At 40.4% G+C, this 21,162-nt stretch overlaps 1 protein-coding gene across 1 annotated transcript in view; it reads right to left on the minus strand.

The window, feature by feature from the left end:
* Positions 1-1,969: 1,969 nt before the first annotated feature.
* GRPR (gastrin releasing peptide receptor) overlaps positions 1,970-21,162 on the minus strand; it is a 43,959-nt gene continuing 24,766 nt past the window's right edge. Inside the window, exons 2-3 of the mRNA XM_004435154.3 lie at positions 10,567-10,918; positions 1,970-9,011 (exon numbers count right to left, since the gene is read on the minus strand). Coding sequence (XP_004435211.1) covers positions 8,622-9,011; positions 10,567-10,918 — 742 coding nt within the window. The 3' untranslated portion in view covers positions 1,970-8,621. The remainder of the gene's footprint in view (positions 9,012-10,566; positions 10,919-21,162) is intronic.

A 21,162-nucleotide genomic window follows, 5' to 3' on the forward strand; every position in this document is an offset into this window, starting at 1 on the left:
GATAGTCCTGCGTAGATTCGTCTTCCCTCTAGCAGAAGGGCCTGATGAACCTCTCCTCATCCACCTTATCTCCAAGCCAGTTAATTTTCATTTTCCCCAATTTTGATGACCATGTGGAAACACAAATCATGACACTTTCCTTTAACTTCCTCATTTGTGAGATGTGGGGTTGTGTCTGGGCATTCTCTAGGATGTCTTCCAACTCCAATAATCCACAACTCTAAGAGAATATTAAATTCTCAATATTACAATTAATAAAGCTTTCTTTCCTGACATGGTAGGCAGCACACTTACAAAGAGAGAGTTCAGATTTTCTAAGAGGAAAAATCACCTGGCCTTTGGGTGGAGCTCTGGGCAATTAACACGGACCAACCTTAAATGTTAATCTGGATTTTTACGCCCTGGGTGTCTCAAAGATTTTAGTCTGCCCATCTTCCCACCTAATTCAGGAAAACTAGAGATACAGGTCTACTTTAGGCACAATTATGAAGCATCACTTTTTGCTATTTAATGCCTTGACACTTTCAGAGAGCATTTACAGTTTAAATTGGGCTATACACCCCATACATCAAGGGGATGGGGTGCATGGCAGGGAAGGTGCTGAGATATCTGGGGAGCAGAAAGCCTTCTCCAAAGATGACCCCCTGGTGGTGGTTATACACACCCCCACACCCTGGGGCCCCCTGGCATGGCTGTCAGCATGTCCCTCAAGGAATTTGTTGACTGTATCTGATAGGCATGTCTGGTTACTTCTCACCTAGGATGCAGGGAGCTTCCATAGCCCCCATTTGCAACCAATGGTTGTGTCATTTCTTTGCCTCTTTCCTGCTTTCTGATGATTAGGAGTATCCCAGAAAGCAGAGGCTCTCAAACTTTGGTATTCAAGCCCTATAGAGAGAAATTTGGAATAACTCAAAGTTATAAAGGTATATGCTGTTTGTTTCTGCAATTCCACATTTAGGATTTTTTCCTACAGCAACACTTGCTCATGCATGAAATTACATATGTTACCCTCATTGCAACATGGTTCATAATAGCAAAATACTGGAAACAAACTAAATGTTCATCACTTGGGGACTGGATAAATAAATTAGGAGGTAACACACAGGTGTAAGAAAGAATGAGGAAGAACTTTGTATGATGATATGGAAAGATCCCCAAGATATGGTATGTAGTGAGGCAAGCAAGGGGCAAAACAATGCATATAGTATGCTACCATTTTTGTAAAATGGTGGTGGGATGCAGGAAAACACATATTTTTATTCATTTGCATAGGCATAAAAAATGTCCAGTAGTATACACATATAAGAGACTAATAACAATCGTCACTCACTGGAGGGGGTGGTGATAGATGCTGAGAACTGTGAGGACAGGGAATAGCGGTAGCCTAGTGACTTTTCACTGAATACCTTTCTATGCTTTCGATTTTGAACCATAAGAATGGCTTACTTATTCAAAACTGAAATACATATTTTATTTATTTATTTATTATTTTGCTGAGGAATATTCGCCCTGAGCTAATGTCTGTTGCCAATCTTCCTCTTTTCACTTGAGGAAGAGTCACTCTGAGCTAATGTCTGTGCCAGTTTTCCTCTCTTTTGTATGCGGGTCACTGCCACAGCATGGCTGCTGATGAGTGGTGTAGGTCTGCGCCCAGGAACCAAACCTGGGCTGCTGAAGTGGAGCATGCTGAACTTAACCACTAGGCCACAGGGCTGGCCCCCCCTTAAATACATATTTTAAAAGTTTAATAAAACAAAACTCTAGTGTTCTGAAGAATCACCTGGGGTGCTTCTTTTAAAGTGTAGATTTTTAGGCCACACCCCCAGATGTTCCAAGTCAATAGGGAATTGGGGAATCTGCATTTTGCAACAAGCAGCCTGGGTGATTCTGATGTAGATGGTCCAAAGAACCAAGGCACATTTATGCAACAGCTCTATTTTTATTGAACATTGAATACATGCATCTGTCCATTTCATAATTATGCTTTATTATATTAAGAAATAAAACACATTTCTTATCTTCTACAATTTGAATATTCAGCTTACTACATGGGATTTGACTTAATGTCATACAGACCATGTACAATGTGATAGAATCATTAGACACGTTTCTTGAAAAATAAGAATACAATCACTGAACACACTTCTTAGATAGAATTCTACATGGTCACACAGTTAAGTTTGCACATGTAAAAGGATCTGAACCATTCATATTAATATTGTGAATTTCTTATAAATAATTCATTAGTCTAAGGAGTCTAGGCAAAGCCAAGCTATGACATTATTTATACGAAGTACCACACCTGGAACTTGTTCTGAGTTATTTAACACAGAGCACATTTTTAATGCAATAAATATTTACAGTTAATAGTAACGAGTACAATTATAATTTACAAAATATGGGTCTAATATTTAAAACAAAACAGAAAATGACATCAAAGAAGTTTGTGCCATGTATTTTTACAACTCAATGAATTGACCATTTCAACAAATTTTACTACCCAAAACCCTGCTGACTTGGAGGCAAGAAAGGTCCTGTTTGAATCAGTTAAGCTCAGATTACAGAAAGTAAATTTTTTAAAGAAAATCAGTTTTACTTTCTTAATGTAGTATATTATCCACATCTATATACCAATATCAATAGCTGAAACTGAAGCAAAGTGATGAAAAAATTTGGATTCACAACAGGCCAAAATTATATAATGTAACTTGACACTGAAATCCTGCGTTATACCAAAATTTTCAAGCTTGTCTGAGAATTAATGAGATGTTGAATGGGTGAGGTTTTACTGTCCATTAAAATAATCCTTTTAAAAGACCCTAAAATTATGTGAGCCCTTCCATGTCATTATGTGGCTCTGGGAATGAATTTTAAATTTGGGAAAAAAGGAAAATAATCTTATCTTCTAGAATGTGAGCTCAGAGAGGGCAGAGAGATGGTGGTGTCTTGGGTTTATGACAGGGCATTTAGGGGTAGGCACTCAGATACCTAAGTCCGTACCTGAGCTCATGACTTGGCCTCTTAGTCCAGGGGATATTTTTCTGTTAGAGGCTATTCACATAGCCTGGGTTTCCAGGCTCCAGGAAACCATCCACTGTCATTTCTTACTCTTATCAGGGGGATGTAGAGGACTGGGTGGTTCCACCTCTCCCTGACACCTTTTCTCCATCTAATCCTGATTCAAAGAAGGATGCCTAGGATGTTCTCACTTGGGTCCTCTCTCTGCACATGGCCCTTTACCAAGGTTTTTTCTCCTCAATTAGTCACAGAACCAGGTGGGACATTCTTCCCAAGGCTTCCTGGGAATTGTGTCTCTGGGGGCAACGGAACTAAGTAAAGGACTTCCTGCCCACCCACTCTGTGGTGCATTTCGACCTCTGCCTACAGGGAGTCCTTAACTTATGTGCTTAGAAACATCTTCGATGCTCTTTGTGTATATTCTTTGACTCTATCACTAGTTCAGGCCCTTGGAAAAAATCTAGAGCAGGGAAAAGTCTGCCTATTATGTACTGTGAACTTAATTTCTTACATGGGCTGGATTTGGGAAGCAACGCTGAACAGTGGAATGGACGTGGACTTACGAGAGATCCAGGTCCACGTTAATACTCTGCCATTCAACTGTGCCATGTGACCTTGAGATCATGCAGTAATCTCCCTGAGCCTCAGCTTCATCATCTGAATACTCTTCAAAGTGCTCGTGAAGATGAAGAGCAACGTGCTTAGCACCGCATTTGGCACATCATTGGTGCTTGGTGAAGTTGAGCCCATTCCTTCCAGCACATCTAGAGCCTCAGAACTCCATTCAGCTTTCAGACAAATACCTTGAATACCTCCAAGAGGAGACAAATACCTCCATTCAGGTTGTTTTGTGGCTTGTGTTGTTGCTCCCAAGGATCCCACATTTCTTACCTTAGCCTTCCACTTTATTGTGACGTGGAGTGCTGTTCCTGCTACTATGCCTCTCCTGGGGCAACCAACAATAACACTGTTCACTCCCTTATGCCAAGTTAAACAGACTCACTTTGGGGACAACAGACTATCCTGTAAGCTGGGGAAGCAATGTTCAGCACTGTTCTCCAATATCACAGAACAGGCCGTGAGAATGAATGAAATCACATTAAGTTGACCCAAATTAAATCACCTTTTTGTAGGTCAAATATGGTCCTATATCGGCAGTTTCATATGTTTCAGCCTCATAGTTCCATGGGCCTTTTAATCTAATAGTAGATGGCCACTAGTAAATGTCATTTACAAATTTCCATAGTAAGGGATGTAAAGCAGCTCTTTGGCCAGTAGGAAAGGCTTGGCAATGAGGCGATGAGTATAAAACTGCTTTATAGACCATGAACTCTAGGTAAATATAAAGTATTTTTTGAATTAATCATAGACGTGATATTTTAACCCAAGGACTCTTAAACTTTAAAACAAATTAGATAAATTCCACTGAACATATTTCTAACACAAAGTTTCACAAGAAAAAAGTCTGTTCTCAGTGTGCTATTTGTTGATTGCTCTGGATATATTCAGCTGGAGTTAATGCTTACCCCCACCTAAAAAAGGGTGTCTTTGAAGGCCAAAGTTATGGTAAGAGATTGATTGATATTAAATTTGTTGTGTTTGTGTTGGGTGCAGGGTGGAAGGGGTGTTGCAGTGAGTGCTGAGAGGAATGACCATCCAGATACAGAATAAAGTAGAACTTGTTAGGGCTTGATTTCATTGAATAGCTTACACAAAGCTTGGTCCCAGCAGAGTGAATAATTCCTTTGTTTTCCGCTGTTAATCCATTTTATGAAAATTCAGCCAAAAATTAGGTAAATGTACAAAATGTGCTCCATTCCTCCCAGCAACCCAGGGCTAATTCTAAGCTACTCTCTAACAATGGCTCCTTCCTGGTGTGGATGTGAAGGGCACAAATGGCAAGAAAGTTTGCATCCCTCCCATCTCACCATGACACAAGTGGGTACTATTCATTCAACTCTCATATAGTCAGGTTTCCAGGGCAATCGTTTCTATCTGGCATCGGGAAAAGTGACTTAGCCACCTTTTAGTCCACAGGTTGAGAATGTCATTCTACTTGTAGTCCCCAAACAAAGCTAATCTCTATTACTAGAAGCTGTTTTGTGCATGAATAGACTCTGAAACCAATAACCAACTGCTACTTTTGGCATAAACGAAGACTTTATAACTTAAGTGTGCCCATGTCCTACGGACAGGTTCATTTATTTCTGTTCAATGTGCATTTTCATAACAAGCAGAGCTTGGTTCATGTGAAGCAGCCTCTAAACTGTTTATTTACCTAAGGGTTCTCCATCCTTCAAAATGAAACCAAATTGTTTGTGGAGCAAAGCGGAAAATCCAGGGGTTGTTAATGAGGTGGAAGGCCAGGTTCAATGAGGGAGTGAAGACAACCAGAAGAACAGGGTTTAGCTATCCATATTTATGGGGAATCATCAGATCAACAGCAGGGAGGGGCCTTGTCTGCGCCAAGCAGGGAGATCATCCTGCTGTGGAATATCGCTCCTAACAGCAGCTGCACCTTCCTTGCCTGCAGCAGCTGTTGGTGGGAAGACTGCTTTGTTTATTGCTTAATCTATCACTGTTGAGCTGCCTGCCTCAGGGAGGCTCAATTTAAGATAGATCGAAAGGTACTGTCTGTCAATTGAATAAACACAGATGGTTTTCCATAGCAAAAATTGATTTTTTTTTCCTCGCCAAAGACATAAGCGCTAAACGTGATTATCTTTGGAAGCCAGGCGTGAAATGTCTTAGCTCCAGCCCCTGCCACACTCTGCCCTAGCAGAGAGGTGATACTACGTGGGGGCTTGGGTCTCTATCACCGTGATTTTAGGTTCTTGCGGTGGAATAAAAATTTGACTTCCCTAGAGAAGAGCCCGGTTAAGTCCATTCCAATAAGAAGGTTTGAGTCAATACATCAGTTGATTCCCAAAATAGTTTTACCAGTCCTAGGTCACAGACTGGCAAAGGCCTCCTCTAACTCTTTCATTTAAGAGTCTCAAAGAGGTGATAATATTTGCCTAAAGACACACAGCTAGACCTAGATTTCAATCTCCTCATTGTTTGTCCAGAAGCTAGGGAGGAGACCAGACACAATCTATGCCATGATGTTAACTGAAGGAGACATTAAGATGAGTCCTACTCCCAGAATGTCTTTGGAAGCAGGTAGATCAGAGATGCTTGAACAAGTCATGCTAGGTACCCAGAAAGCTATACACCTTAGCAACTAACTAGGTATGGAGTCATTTATACTCAGGAGTTTTGAAGAAAGCCAAGGGTAAAATTGTGGAGCAGAAGTGCAAGATAATAGGCACATAGAGGTTGAAGAAGGGTGAATAGGAAAATAACCCTTTGTGTAATGAGGAGATTGAGTAATATGTTTTCTTATGTCTCTGTAATTCCAAAACATAACAAACTAATGGGACATATTCCTATAAATTATTCCAAGGAGCCCCCGGAAGCAATAGAATGGTCTGTCTCCTTCCATTCCACTAATGTGAACAGGAGGTTGAAGGATTTCCCAAAATGAGTTGTCCCAAAGGTAGCAGAAGTGGGGCAACAGTAGCAGGTGGGCTACGTAAATGCTTTAGAGACAGAACTAGAAACAATGATGAGACTCAGAGGATTTTAGCCAAAGAAGGAACCTTAGCACCATCCTCTCATTCTAGAGATGAAAAAATGGGTCTAGAGATGGGAATTTGATAGCCAAGTTCCTATAGCTAGAGACAGAGGTGGGATGTCAAGCTAAAAATCTTGGTTCTTTCAGCTACACTACCTGTCTTGCTTTTCAAATTGTCCAGTGTAATTACGGACTGCCAGGAAAATGTGCACAGTATATACATGCACATAGCAAAGAGCAGTGAAACCAGCTGACAAAACCGTAAACACAGATCTTTACAACTGTCTTGGTCCTAACTTCTGATGCTCTGCAGACAGTGAGTACTTCCTCGTATCCCGAGACAAAAACCTTTTAGTATGTGCCATGTGGAAAAGAGAGCTGACTGTTCTATCTCACCTGGATAGAGAAAACCAGAACTAAAATTGTCTTAAGATGTAAGAGATACACATTAGGGCATATTTGCAGAATTTGGATTTATCTGAAAGTGGGTTAGCATGTTTGCAATCTGTCAGAATTGGCCCATCCTTGAGTCAAGAAAAACTTGATTCAGGGTTCTAAAGTAAGATTGTCAAATCCTTTTACTCACTTAGAAAAAGAAAAAGATTGAAGTCCAGTATTTTTCTGCGCATGAGCTGTTTCATAAATTCTTAAGTAGAAACAATGCATCTGTAGCTGTTTTTCAATCAACTTTCTTATACATATTCAGAAAGAAATACATATTACTGAAATTTTATTCATTTCCTCCCACAGACTTTAGGTGAAGCATGTTAAATGTAAACATGTTTCTATTTCCACTCAGATATGATGCCTTTTTTCTTGTATGAAACTACTGCTTCAATGTAGCAGACAAGGACAGCCAAATATAAGGAAATATATTTGGCTGAATACCTGTATACCAAAAATAAATACTATACTTTATGCACTTATAAATGTTTGATGAATTGATAGCATGATCAGTTTTCCCCCCAAAGGATTTCTCTTTTATGGTGGAACTGCACCATGGATGATTAAAATTGGATAACAGCCAAAAGGACCTCCATTGAGTTAGAATTCAGAGCGGGAGATAGCACTCCATAGCCACACATGGATCTTTATACGTGTCAGTGTGTTTGGTTGTGTTTTTGCCTTAAAATGATGTGTCGAGTGTTTCTTCTATATCCTCAGCAATGTCTTTTAAAAATAATCAACCCTCAGGGATTTGTTTTAAACTGGCTTCCAGTGTTATGAATTTGGTGACTGTCCCTTATACATGAGATTCTTTCGTAGGGTTGACTTTTCATGTTACAAGTGTAAAAAAAAGTTCCTTCGTTTGTGATTATAAATATTCCTGAAAGATGACTCAAATAATATTTTTAAAGCGCTAGCTTCTCCTTAAAGAAATGACAAGGTGAAGTCTTTCACAAACTGGACATTCTATATATAATTTTTCTGCTATGTAAATCTGGTTGTTCGTATGCAGCCATGTGCCACATAATGATGTTTTGGTCAACGATAGACTGCATCAACGAGGGTGGTCCCATAAGGTTAGTACCATATAGCCTAGGTGTGTAGCAGGCTATACCATCTAGGCTTGTGTAAGTACACTATGATGTTCACATGATGAGATCACCTAACGACACATTTCTCAGAATGTATCCCCATCGTTAAATGATACAAGACTGTAGTTTCTAGGACTTAATTGACCACACCTGTATATCAGGGCTTGATGCTTAAAATAATAATTTCCTATTTGTTTCCTTTTCTAAAAAAGGGAAAGTTTGCTCTACATCAGAAGAAACATTCATGAGTTGAAATGGAAAACATAAGCCTTCATGGGCCTTTCAAACATAACAGTGATCCATTTGGGCCTCTCCCCAACCCACCTACACCACTCACGAGCCTTCCAAAGGGTCTGTGGAGGGTACAGAGACAACACATGTGAGGGTTCCTTACCAGCCATAAAGCAAAACCAGGGGTCCCTAGGGGGACAGGGCCAAGGGTCAGTCTAGACATACCCCTCGTGACAGATGTTTCCGTTGATGAGGCTGAAGGTGGCCACAGAGGGGTTGGTACTCTTGAAAGAAGTCATGCAGGTGGTACTTCTGCCAGTGCTATGAGACCGGCTCATCAGGCCAGGCCGGCAACAGAGGAGCTGGGTGTTGAACTGTTTCCTGAAACTCTTGCTCAGCAGGTAGAGGGCAAAAGGGTTCACACAGGAGTTGGTGAAGGCCAGGAGGCGGGCACAGATGCTGGTGACGAAGTGGAGTAGGGAGGTGTCCACCTCGGAGTAGTGGTAGGAGCGATACAGGTAGATGACATGGTTGGGGAGCCAGCAGAAGGCAAAGAGGCCCACGAACACCAGCACTGTCTTGGCAAGGCGCTTCCGAGATTCGATCTAAGGAGAGAGTCACACACAGAGAGACAGAGGAACGGAGGGACAGTGTGGGAGGATTGCAGAGAGACAAAGATTCAGACAGGGAAAAAGAATTAGTGAAAAAGATGAGCTCACACAGCCACAGAAAAAGAGTTCAATAGGAGAAAGAGGACAAGAGAGAAGCAGATACAGAAAAGCCAGGAAAAAAAAGGGGAAAAAAAGCCAGAAACACAGAAATGAAAAAGCCAAGAAGCAGAAATCCATGAGGTAGAGTACAGTTAGAACATGCCACTGAGAACAGATCTTTAAACAAAGTTGATTACATGCTTGAATGGATTGCACGATGAAATTCTAGTAAGTGCTCTCTTTTTCCTCAGGAGGGTATTGGTGCAGTCTATCAGCCATACGACTTCTTGTCTTTTTTGGCTCCACAGTTAATAATTTCTTTTTCCCTCTGATGCTCAAAAAAGCAGCCAGCTTTGTTCTTCCTCATTGGCCAAACCAAGATACCTCCCTATTATTATTTTTTTAATCTCAAGTTATTTCTCGACTATACAGGAAGTTCTTAGACAAAGCAGGCTGAGCATCTCCCTTTGCTCCCAACACCCTCTGTTACTGCAAGGGGAAACATCTTCTCATTAAAGAATTTGGGGTACAATGGGTGTTCACTATCGAGAGGTCTTTAAGTAGGGAGACAGTTTCACTGAGTACTGCCACTTCTCCTCCCACAATTGATGGAAACAAAAAAGAACTTTGAAAGGTGAAGCCTCCAACTGAGTCAGCTATACCTTTAAATGGATGGGAAGTCTTTCTGCTTTTTCATCATAAATACCACACAATCTACATTTGGACTGGAAGGCAAGAACTGAGGAGAAAGGCAGAGCCCCTGGTTTCTACTATTCATACCTCAAGGATGAAATTATGGGGGTTCTGGGGGATGGGGAAGGGAGTCTAACACATATGGAGGCATCCCGCTTTCTGGACACTCTACAGGTACATATGCTCTCTCCTGTAATCCTCCAACAGCCTTACCATATAGAGGTTATTATCCTATATCATGGATAAGAGAATTGAGGCTCAGAGAGGGTAAGTCAGTCATGAAGCCTGGATTTGAACTCAGATGGATGTGAACCTATCTTAATCAAACTACTTCTTTTTCTTCAACCAGCCTCATTTTCCTGCCCCCTCTGCTTTGTCCCCATGTGGTGACTCTCTTCCTATCCAAACAACATGATCAGAGTTTAAAAAAGTCACATCCCTATGAGCCTCAACAGTTTATTTTTTAAACAAAAACACTTTTTCAGACATGTCTCAAAAAGAAACCCATACTCAAATCTTTCAGGTTCTCAACACCTCGCTAGCTTAGGTCTTTAATAAGAGAACAAGATTATAAAGAACACCTGAATTCCCGGGCTTCTGTGACTGGGACTTTCCATTTACCATCTGGCCGCAGATCACCCACCTCCTCTAATTGCAGAATCAAGTGACCACCTAAATACTGTACTTGTCAGTGAAGTCAAAGAAATGCAAGGGATCAAATCCCCAGGGAGAAAATGAGTTACTCCTAAGCACCCACCTGCTTCTTGATGTGTATATTCCCTTCCACAGGTAGATTGTAAGCACTCTGGATCAGATTTTTGGCAATGAAGTAGTAGTAGACAGAGATGATGGACAGTGGGATGATGTAGAAGACCAGGAAGGAAGCCATGGAGTGGATTTTGGGGTGCAGCTCATTAGAGTGTGGGTACGGGGCACAGCTAATGAAGGTCTGGTTGGTGCTTTCCTCGTGGAAGGGATGTAGATCAGAAAACACAGCCTCTGGGATGGCCAGAAGCATGGAGATGACCCAGATCAATGCTGCTTTGAGGCAGATCTTCATCAGGGCATGAGAGGCCTGGATATCCATTGGCCGGACAATGGCTTTGTACCTGGGGCAGGAAAGAGAGAACTTTCTATGTAAGTTGCCTAATATTACTATGGATGCCAGGGCCAGGACTAGGGTGAGGCAAGCGAGGCAGCTGGGGTGCAGTATTTAAAGAGATGCTCATTCTCAGGTTCATGCAAGTGCTGACTCTGAACTCACACAACCCTGACAGTGAGTGCTTCCTTAAATGTTGCATTCTAAGCACCTTGCTCACCTTATCCTAGTCCCGGCCCTGAAGGATGCCTTTGCCTTTCTCCAGCAGTAACATTCTGCCCACATTCTCTCTTGATTTTAAAAATCTTCTCAGAAAAGTTTCCTTCATTTTTCTTCTTAAATCATGGAAATTAATAACAAAGCATGTTTAAACAAGGCACAGAGACAAGAAGGTTGGCTTTTTTTGGCAAAGTCTTCATTTTGAGTGTTCAAATGCAGTCTAAGGAATCTTAAGTCCTTGAGTATTTACATATGCCTCTTCTGTTTTTCAAAGGATGCAGAACAAATAGTCCACTGAAAAAGTTATCCACAGAAGCATCCCTGTAATTGTCAAATTAATCTTTCCCCTGCCCTCCTACCCTCTTTCAGCCTCATCGTGCGCTATTTAGGTCCTTCCTGGTTTCTGTGCTATACGTGCCCCTGTCTTAGGTCGAGTGCTCTGGGAAGCAGACACTGAGGTGAAGTCAGCAGGACAAAAAGTTTCGTGGAGAGTAATACCTGTGAAAGGAAAAAGGAGAGGAAGCAGGATTGGGCAGAGGGAGCTGTCAGACCCTGATGCAGACCTAACAAGGTCTACACCAGCAACGGTGACCAACCATCCTAGTTTGCCTGGAAATTTCTCAGTTTTAGCAGTGGAAGTCCTACATTCTGAGAAATGTCTCAGTCCCAGCAAACCTGGACAGCTGGTCACCCTACACCAGCCTGATGGGGAGCTCGGGAGCAAACATTGCCCAGCAGAGTCCTGTCTTGGGTGGAAATGGCCAGGCTCTTGTATCACTACCTTGCTTAGTCATTGGCTGGGGCCAACCACAAAGAGTGTCACCCCAGTCACTACCTGGTTCAGTCACTGGGCAGGAACTGCCCAAGAAGAGCATGACCATAGCTTGAAAGCTGAAGTGGACCCTGAAGGAGCTGACAGCGGGAGGCTGTCAGCTAACCACAGTCCCTACAGCTGGACAGTGACTCTTTTCTTAAGGGAGGTCTGAGCAGAGCATCTCCATGTCTGCCACAATGCCTAGTACAGTGGGCTGCACACCTATTTTGTGTGCACTTGTCTGAGAACCCACTAGAAGGTGAGCCTCTGGTGGGCAAAAAGTGTCTTTTTCCATCTTGGCATCTGCCAGCACTGTGATTTGCACACACTCCACAAATGTTTGTTCAGTTGAACATGAGCTGCTATAGTGTGGAAGTTGATATGATTTGGGACCAACTAAATCTGAGGGTGCTCATTGCTGAAAATGCTGTGTTGAAACTGGGTTCTACCTATGATATTCTTTTATATCATGGACCTCAGTGAAGGAGAAACACCTATTTCCACTTGTTTCCCTGTTGACTAAACCTCCATTGAGTTACCACTCTTGGCTGCACCCTGACTCCTCACTCACTTGCCTCCTCCTGCCAGGGAAGGGGGAGTGAGTTACGAAGTGGTGAGTTTGGGAAAGAGAACCTGGCATGTGCACTGAGCTCAGAGAGGCCTCTGGTTGTCTTACTGTCCCTGACTAGGGGAATGGCACATCTAATACAGAAGACCAGAGTGTCTGCAAGTTCATTATTGCTATGGACCTAAGTCACATTCTCCAAACAGCTTTATCAGACATAGAAGCAATTATTTTTATCATCGTCTGTCTGATTTCTTTATCTAGCTCTCTGTTCCCAGCTCAAGTAGGGAAGAGAGGACGATTACTTATCAGACATCCCCAGCACTCCAGAACAACACTATAGTCCTGCTTCAGTGTACCTGTAGTTTTCTTTTCCATCGATAATTTGTATTAGTTCATTTTAAACAATTATTAAAAAGATAAAAATTTCAAAGGAAGTTCTATTTTCTTCTGGCACTTTCTCTAGGCACTAGTAATTTCAAAAATTTTTATTCCTAGTTTAGAATGTAGGCAAGGAATTGATATCTTTAATTAAAGGTATGTGAACATCTTCAGCCAAAGATGTATATGACTAAAGACATCCCTAATAAATTGATTAGAGGTAAAGTGGTAATTATTACTTTCATCTGCATTTTCTAGCAGATAGCAGTCATAAGTACCATTAACTCTCCAAGTGAAAGTGATTCACTCACGCATAAGTCAGAAACCAGAGTGAATGATTTACCTCCTTCTCTCGGGAACCTTGTATTCCTAAATGCAAAATGCCGTGGGAATTATTGAGCTGCTATTTCAAATTCACAACTTTTAAAACATAAAAGATAGTATAAAAACATTTCTTTTATAGTTTTTCCAGAAAAATAATTTGAATCTAAATCTAATTAAGCCTCTAGATCTATGTACCAGTTTTCAGGAAATGTGGGGATAGAAGAACCTCCTAAAGGATGCCATGAAGATACAAATCCTGAATTGGAAAATTCTACAAGAATAATGACCTGATTTTTTCCCAACAAGTATATGGCATAAAAAAGCAGAGAGAATGGTTATAGACTGACTGAGATGTGCAAGACATATCAATCAAGTGCAACATATAGACTCCTTTTGAATTTTAATTCAAACCAAACAACCATAAAAAGATACTTTTGAGACTATTGAGAAAAATCAAACATAGATTTAGTACTGGTGATACCAACGAATTATTTTTAATGTATTGGGTGTGATAATGGTATCGTGGTTCTGTGTTTTTAAAAAGACTTTTTTATTAAAAACACACCCTTAAATATTTACTGGTGAAATAATATAATGTCTAGGATTTGCTTTAAAATATTCAAATATATTCATATATCAATTGTGCAATTAAAAAATAAGTAAAAGTACATTGTAAATAATTTTCTGTTATGGAATATTCATAAAATATCAGAGAAATTTAAGAAATCCCATTTACCAAGCTCTTGCCGTGTGCCAAGCAGAGAAGAGTGTCTACATTATCTCATTTGTGTTCTAGACAACTCCAACTGGTAGGTGCTATTATCTCCATTCTACAGGTGACAAATTGAAGCTCAGATAGTTTCAGAGGTGGTAAAGTCAGTATTCACTTTAGGACCAACTCTTTTAAGGATACCACAGCTCTTTCAGAAGAAAGCTTTGGGTAAGTCCTTCCTAGAGGCAAAGAAACAGACCAGATGTTTCCCAAATGTGTATGGAACATACCAAATGTTCTCTGGAAGTCCAATGGTTCTATAGAGCATGGAACATATCAGTCATTTCTTCTTCTGGTTTAGACTGCTCTGCCCAGAGCTCCCAATGCAGAGAGACACCACTGGGTGGTTCTTGTTTAGGAGTGATGGTTGGTTAGGCTGGAATAGATACTCAATCTAAACCAGCCAATGAACTTTCTGGCCAGCTACTAAAAAGTCTTTCTTTCTCTTAAGCATTTAAATTAAAAAATAAAGAGGATATAGTCAGTCAGTGATAGATGCTGGAAATAAAAGACTTTGATGTCGAGGAAGGGATCAGGGCAACCATATTTTAACCATTTGCAAGATAAATAAACAGAGTAGGTAGGTTGAGAGAAAGAGAAAGAATGGGGCAGACATAAAAGAAGAAGCTAGGATGATGTGGCCTCACATCATACAGAGGGTCCTTGGTTCCCGGCTCATGAACTACTTTTGAATGTACAAGAGATCTCCTGTTACAATCTTATAGTTCTTCCATTCCCCTTTCCCTTGAGTTAGTGTGAGTGGCTTCTGTTCTTTGTCAACAAAAGAGTCTTATCTAGAACAATTATACATGATGGTCATTTAAAGTTATCATCACATTTATTTCCAGGATCATTTTGCATAGATCATCCCCCATTTGCTGCCCTCTGAAAGAATGAGCTGTCAACTTTCAATTGTACTAAAAAAATACAGTAGTCTATGTGCTGTTCCTAAATTCTCCATCACTTTCCTGCCTCCCTCCTTTCTTCATGCTCAATCCCAGAGTCCCCATTCTTCTGAATCCTATCCTTCCAAATTCCAGCTTTTAAGAATCATCTTCCTGAAGCTTTTGCTGACCAATCTAGGCCTTGATAATTCCCATTCTTTCCCCTTAGCTGTCTAATTTTATAACAGGATTATCAACTCTTCCCATTTTATGCTTGAATTGTTTGCTACCTTTCCATGGGTGTGTCTTTTTTGCCTGACTTTCTCATAAGTTTCCTTAGGTCAGAAGATTACATCTTCTCCTCTTCTCTTCTTTCTGTATCACTAAAAATGCTCCAGGTCCCTGTTCTGCATACCACTTATTTCAAAGTACAGACTCAGCAAATACTTGCTAATTAATTGATTAATATTTGACTTGCAGATGTGTCTCTTAGTTTCAACTTCTTATAAATGAGAAAAAACAGATTCACTTCTACATTCTTAATCACTAAGAATCACTTTTTCGTAGACTGACAAATTCACTCCTCTGATAATGTGGGGCTGAAGACAATTGGTTCCCTTTTCTGAAAACATCTGTGCTTCATTTTTCTTATGCAAACATTGGAAAGGTCAAAAACGTTCTCTGCAAAAAGATTAATGTGTCAAAGAGATTCTTGGCAAGTAGAAGTAGCTGGCTTTCACACCCAGGGCTGGAAACCTTTGCCCACAGAATGTTATGTCTTTTATTCAAATATGGGCAGTTCGTTTATTTTTAAGGATCCAGAGTTTAGGCCCTCATTTGTCCATAATTGCCTACTGAAGTCTGTAGGAATTGCTGAACAACAATATTTGTAAACCTCCATCACAATCCTAATGCACACTACCTGGAGAGGATTGAGGTGAAGGGAAAACGCAATAAACTAAATGGTCTCTAGGGTAATTGACACGTTGTCAGCATTTAAATTAGAATCCTAATACCTAATAAGATTTGACAAGACTATTAAACATTGGCTTTATTTTCTCCTGAGACTACCACCAAGAATTTTTCTGAAGAAATGTGAGGCAATTATTAGCTGGCTTATAAAATGACTATAATCCAGAGCAATGGAATCTTATCTCCCTTTGAGCCATTACTCTGCGAATGGAGAACTTCCTGGTCCTTGGTGCCCATTCAACCATTATCTTTAAGTGTGTAACAGATGACAGTCATTCTTTTCTGTTCTTCTCTCCAGGCCAAAGAGCTTCAATGCTCTTTTTCATTCCTTCTTAATATAATCCAGTTTCCTCTGGGCTCTAATGTGAACTTGGGAGCAGAGACATCTGGTTCCTAATGGTAATTCTACCAACTAGCTTTATGGTCTTGGACAAATCATGAAGTCTTTGCCCCTCAGCATTCTCATCCCTGCACAGGAGATAATTCTGCAACCTTTAATCTAATAACTGATTCAGGCAAAAATGATAAAACCATTGAGGGAGAGGTTTTAGAGAAACAGGATATTCACATAGTCTCAAAGAGTCTCCCCACAGATTACTATCTAATTGCAAAGGGGAAAATGTACCTTTATGATGGAGAGATCCAGAGTCACATCTTTTATCAAGTGGTCAAACCCAGGGCCAACTTCTCCAATAGACAGAGTAGGCACAAGGTCTGGGGCCCATGATACCTTTAGGAGCTCAGGAAAATGTTTTAATTTCTTTTAAAATCAGAACTAAAAAATGAATATAATCCATCTTGGATTATATTTGTCTTTATACCAATACAATTATAAACTATAATTCTTAATATCTTTTATGGAGAAAGGGTCTCCTGAGGGTAAAAGAACCAAGGGCCCATGAAATTCATAATGTGGCCCTGATCAAACTTAGCATCACCAACAGTGGGACAATCTGAAATCACATGCCTCCTGGTACAATGCAATGGGAAGAACACAACATTGCCTATGCAGTATTCTTGCCAAAAACTTTTAACCTGAATCTCACTATGAGGAAACAATCATATAAATCCAATTCTGACACATTCTATAAGATAACTGGCTTGGACTCATTGAAAGAATCAACCTCATTTTTTTAGAAGAATGTAGGGGAGCTACTGTTCTACCTTAAAGGAGGTTAAAGAGATGTAACAAGTCATCTTTTTTGCAATAAATACATATAGCAAATTATTACATTATATACCTTAAACTTATACAATGTTATATTGCAATTACGTCTCAATAAAACTAGAAAAAAAGAGATCTAACAACCAAATGCAATGCATACACCTTGATTTGATCCTGGATTTAAAAAAAAAAAACTATAAAAGACATTTTGGGGACAATGGGGGAAATTTGATTATGGATTACATACTAGATGGTATTAAGGAATTATTGTTAATTTCATTAGGTGTGATAATAGTATTGGGGTTACATAGAAAAGTGTTCTTTTTCTTAGGAAATACACACTGAAATACTTAGGAGTGAAAGGTCAGGATATTTGCACCTTACTTTTCAGAGTTCAGCAAAATAAAAAAAAACAAGCAAATAAGCATATATACAAATATTTATACGAATATACTAAAAAGAGAGCAAGAACAAAATCTAGGAAATGTTAATTGTTGAATGTGGGTGAGTATTACACAGAAGTTCATAAACAGGTTGGGGAGAAAACATAGACTAAAATATAGAATTTTAAAAAGATAAATAAAAGTAAAATAATTTTTAAACAATGTGTTATACATTTTATTAACATTAAACCCTTTTGTCATTAGAAAAACTTTATTATAAAAAACTTTATTATAATTATAATGTGATTGAATGTGTTGTACCTGATTAGTGCCTCCACCAGGAACAAGGGAATGTCTTCTTTGTTATACTCATATTGTTCTCTTGGGCTTGCAATTTTAGTATTATCTCCACCCTGTAGGGTTTTGTTTTGGCAGGAACATTTTTAAGCCACTTGTCCATTTGGGGAGGTTAGTTTAATTAAAATGAGATCAGGCACAAAAACACGTCAGCCTGCAATGCCTCGCCATAAACTGAAAGTGCAGGGAAGAGTAAGGTGCCATCATCCAGCCTTCTACGTGGTGAGACCCCCACACCTGCTGCCTGAGCTACACATGACAAGGGGTCCTCTGACATGGACTCAGTGGGAGGGTGAGCCTCAATTTGGATATTACATATTACTAATGTTTAATTCATCTTGATTTTTAAATAAAAATCAATTATTAAATAGAAGTTTTGATACTTTCCTCCCTTACCTGTTTGATCAGGTTGCACCTCTCCTGCAGAGTGTGAACCCCCACTTTGGAGTCCATTGTCCCAGAAGACATTTTCCAGAAAACTTAGCTAAGGTTTCAGCGGGCTTTCTAAGGGTCCACAGCAGAGACCTTCCTGCCTTGGAGAGGAAGTGAGCTTTAAACTCAGGCCAAGGTAGAAGATCATGACCCATGTTATGAAGTATAATTATACATTTTTTTTCTTATTTTCTTCAGAGAGATCAAGGTAGAGATCATGGATTCATGCAGGGCCACCCCTGAGTAAAATCCTGATGTCACCTCTTTGTGAATCGCAATTTCCCCTCCATCGCGTTCTCTCCCTGTAGGCACCCACCGTCTCCCTGAGAGCAAACTCTGCTTTGGGGAGGGGAGTGCATATCAGTCATTTGCTCCTTAGTATGGATTGAAGTCAATGCGATCACCTTCCTGAATGTAAAGTCCTACCTCTGATTACGGAACGAAGGCTCTCTTTCCCAATAAAGGAATTTTTGTTTATTCCTCCAGCAGATGGAGGAAACATTTGGGGGCAAAGGCTGCAGGCAGCCAGATTTCTACGTTTTTACTTTCTTCAAAGGCTTACTTTGCAACTACCCTGTGGGAATTTCTTTCTTGTAACAGATTGCAGAGGAATAAGACCATTCTGTACCTGGGTTTCAATTAGATGGATTCTGTTCACCACCACCACCATCACAATAATAATAGTTAAAATTTACTGGAAACTTACCACGGATCATGTAACTATGCTATGAGCTTTGTTTAAATTATCACTTTTTATCTACATATCAATTCTATGTGGCAGGTACTACTATTATTGCTCTTTTACAGATGAGGAAACTGAGGCGAAGTAACATTTCCAAGGCCATCAGTCCTAAGCATGGGAGACAGGATTTGAGCTCATGCAGTCTGTCCCTGAAGCCTACCACCAGGTCCTACTGCTTTCTATCATGATGGTCTTATGGTTGACCAGGCAACCTGGGCTTTCTGGTGTAGGGAAGGAAAAACCATTTCCCTTCTACCCTTCTAGGTTCTTGGCTGAGATCTCCCTGTAATAAGACAGATTAACAGGAGAAAAGCAGAAGTTTACTAACATATATACCTCTTGTATATATGGGAGAGACCCAAGAAAACTGAGTAACTCCCCGAAATGGCCCAAGCCTGTTAACCTTAAATAACATTGTTACCACACAAATGGGGTTCTGCTACTCAATGTGCATAAAAAAGCCAATTATTACAGCATCAGCTTTTGGGAAAAGAAATCAGCTTTCTTGCTAGATCTATCTGCAAGGAAACAGGAGGCATCAGCTTTCAGATCTGTCTCCCTGACCCAGGGCTTGGGGCAAAATTTATGGGATGAAGGGCAGTGTGGTCTGAAGTGTGGAGATTGATGATTGGAGGTAAGAAGTGAGGTAATTGATGGTCTGCGCAAGTGTAGTCAAGCCTCATGGCTCTTCATAGGACACATGTTCCCAAAACGGTGGTGTTAGTATGATCTGACAGTGGAGTTTTCAGCCCTTTGATATCAAAAAGGTCACTTATTGGGCATTTGCGCAGGCCCAGTTGAAGGGTTGTTTGTTTCAACCGGCCTAAACTAGACAAGGGGTCTCAGTTCCTGAAAAACCAGTCTTAATTAATCTGTTGATAAGATGGGGTCAGTTGAACTGGTCCTAGAGGGCCCCTTGTTACACCATCCCCAGCTAAAGATAAAAGATGTTGGGGGTTTGGGGGGGCAGTTATGGGAGGTGACCAGGAAAACTCAGTAAACAAGGGTAAGTTTGTTATGCAGATTTAAGTCCTGCCTTCTCCATTGATGAGAGTTTCTAGAGATTTGGTCATCCTCCTCTTCCTGGTACAGAGAGGGAGACCCCCTTACAAATGGAGAGTTCCCTTATAAATGTAAATGTCTCTTACAAAAGGACAACTTCTACTCAGTTTTCAGAGCTGCTCTTGTGTCTACTGTTTCTTAAAAAGAATTAGCCTAAAATAATCCTTATGTCAAAGGGGCACATTTTAGGGTGGCAAATTCTGCTCCCCTTCACTGGTATTGGAATTAAAGAAGAAAACCAAAGAAATGATCAGAATGTCTGTTCCCCACCTGCTCCAGCCATGGTGAAAGCAGTGTGTTTCTAGGCAGATGCAAAATTCCTGTTCACCTTTGAGTCTTTTATACCAAATCTCTTGCCTCTTTCACCCCCATATACACACCCTCAAGTTCCCTGTGGCTTGAGGCCTAGAATGAGGTCTGGGCTCTTTCATATATTCAGAGGCCGTGGGGCCTGAAGAGGCCATCTGAATGAGACATTGGAGCCAAGGTGACAAATGGCATCGTGGTAGTACTAAAAACCAGAGGCTGGAACAAGGCTAGAGAAAGAGCCGCTGACATGGGGAAGGTTTCAGAAGTGCAGGTACTGGTTCTGGGGTAGGAGGGATGTAGAAGCGGAGAAGAGAGATGCAAGCAATTGTTGGGCATCTTATGGTGCTTTGGCAGAAGGAGTTAGGCAACTCTTGACCCTTGGGCCCAAAATGGGTTTCAGCAGGATGATCTAATTCCAAAACTCAGTGCTAATCCTGTATGCGAGCCTGGCAGGAGAGGTATAAGCAGGATGAAATATTACAGTTGCCAGTGGATGTGTTTAAAATGACAAAGGAAAGCAGTAACCCAGTTACATTTCAGTAGGTGTGCAAACATCCTGGCACAAGTTTTTCGTAGGCCGTTTCTCAAAAATGTTATGGTGGGAAGAACATATATTTATAACTTGTTAGACTTTTTCAGCAATTTATGAGCCAAAAAGTTTGAAGAACGTTTATAAATCCCATTTGCAAATTGTAGTTAGACACAGGCTGCATTTACTCTACTGTGTGGCATGGAAGATACACAGAGAATGGGGAAAAAAATCACAAAGACAGAGAAAAATCACCCATGCTCTAGGGTGAAAGGTATAATAGACTCTGGATCATAAATTGTCTTCATAAATAGTCATTCACTCCCAAACAGACCCTGAGACAA

This window comes from Ceratotherium simum, chromosome X, assembly GCF_057802395.1.
Source record: "Ceratotherium simum simum isolate JZ-2026a chromosome X, ASM5780239v1, whole genome shotgun sequence".
NCBI classification, from domain to species: Eukaryota; Metazoa; Chordata; class Mammalia; order Perissodactyla; family Rhinocerotidae; genus Ceratotherium; species Ceratotherium simum.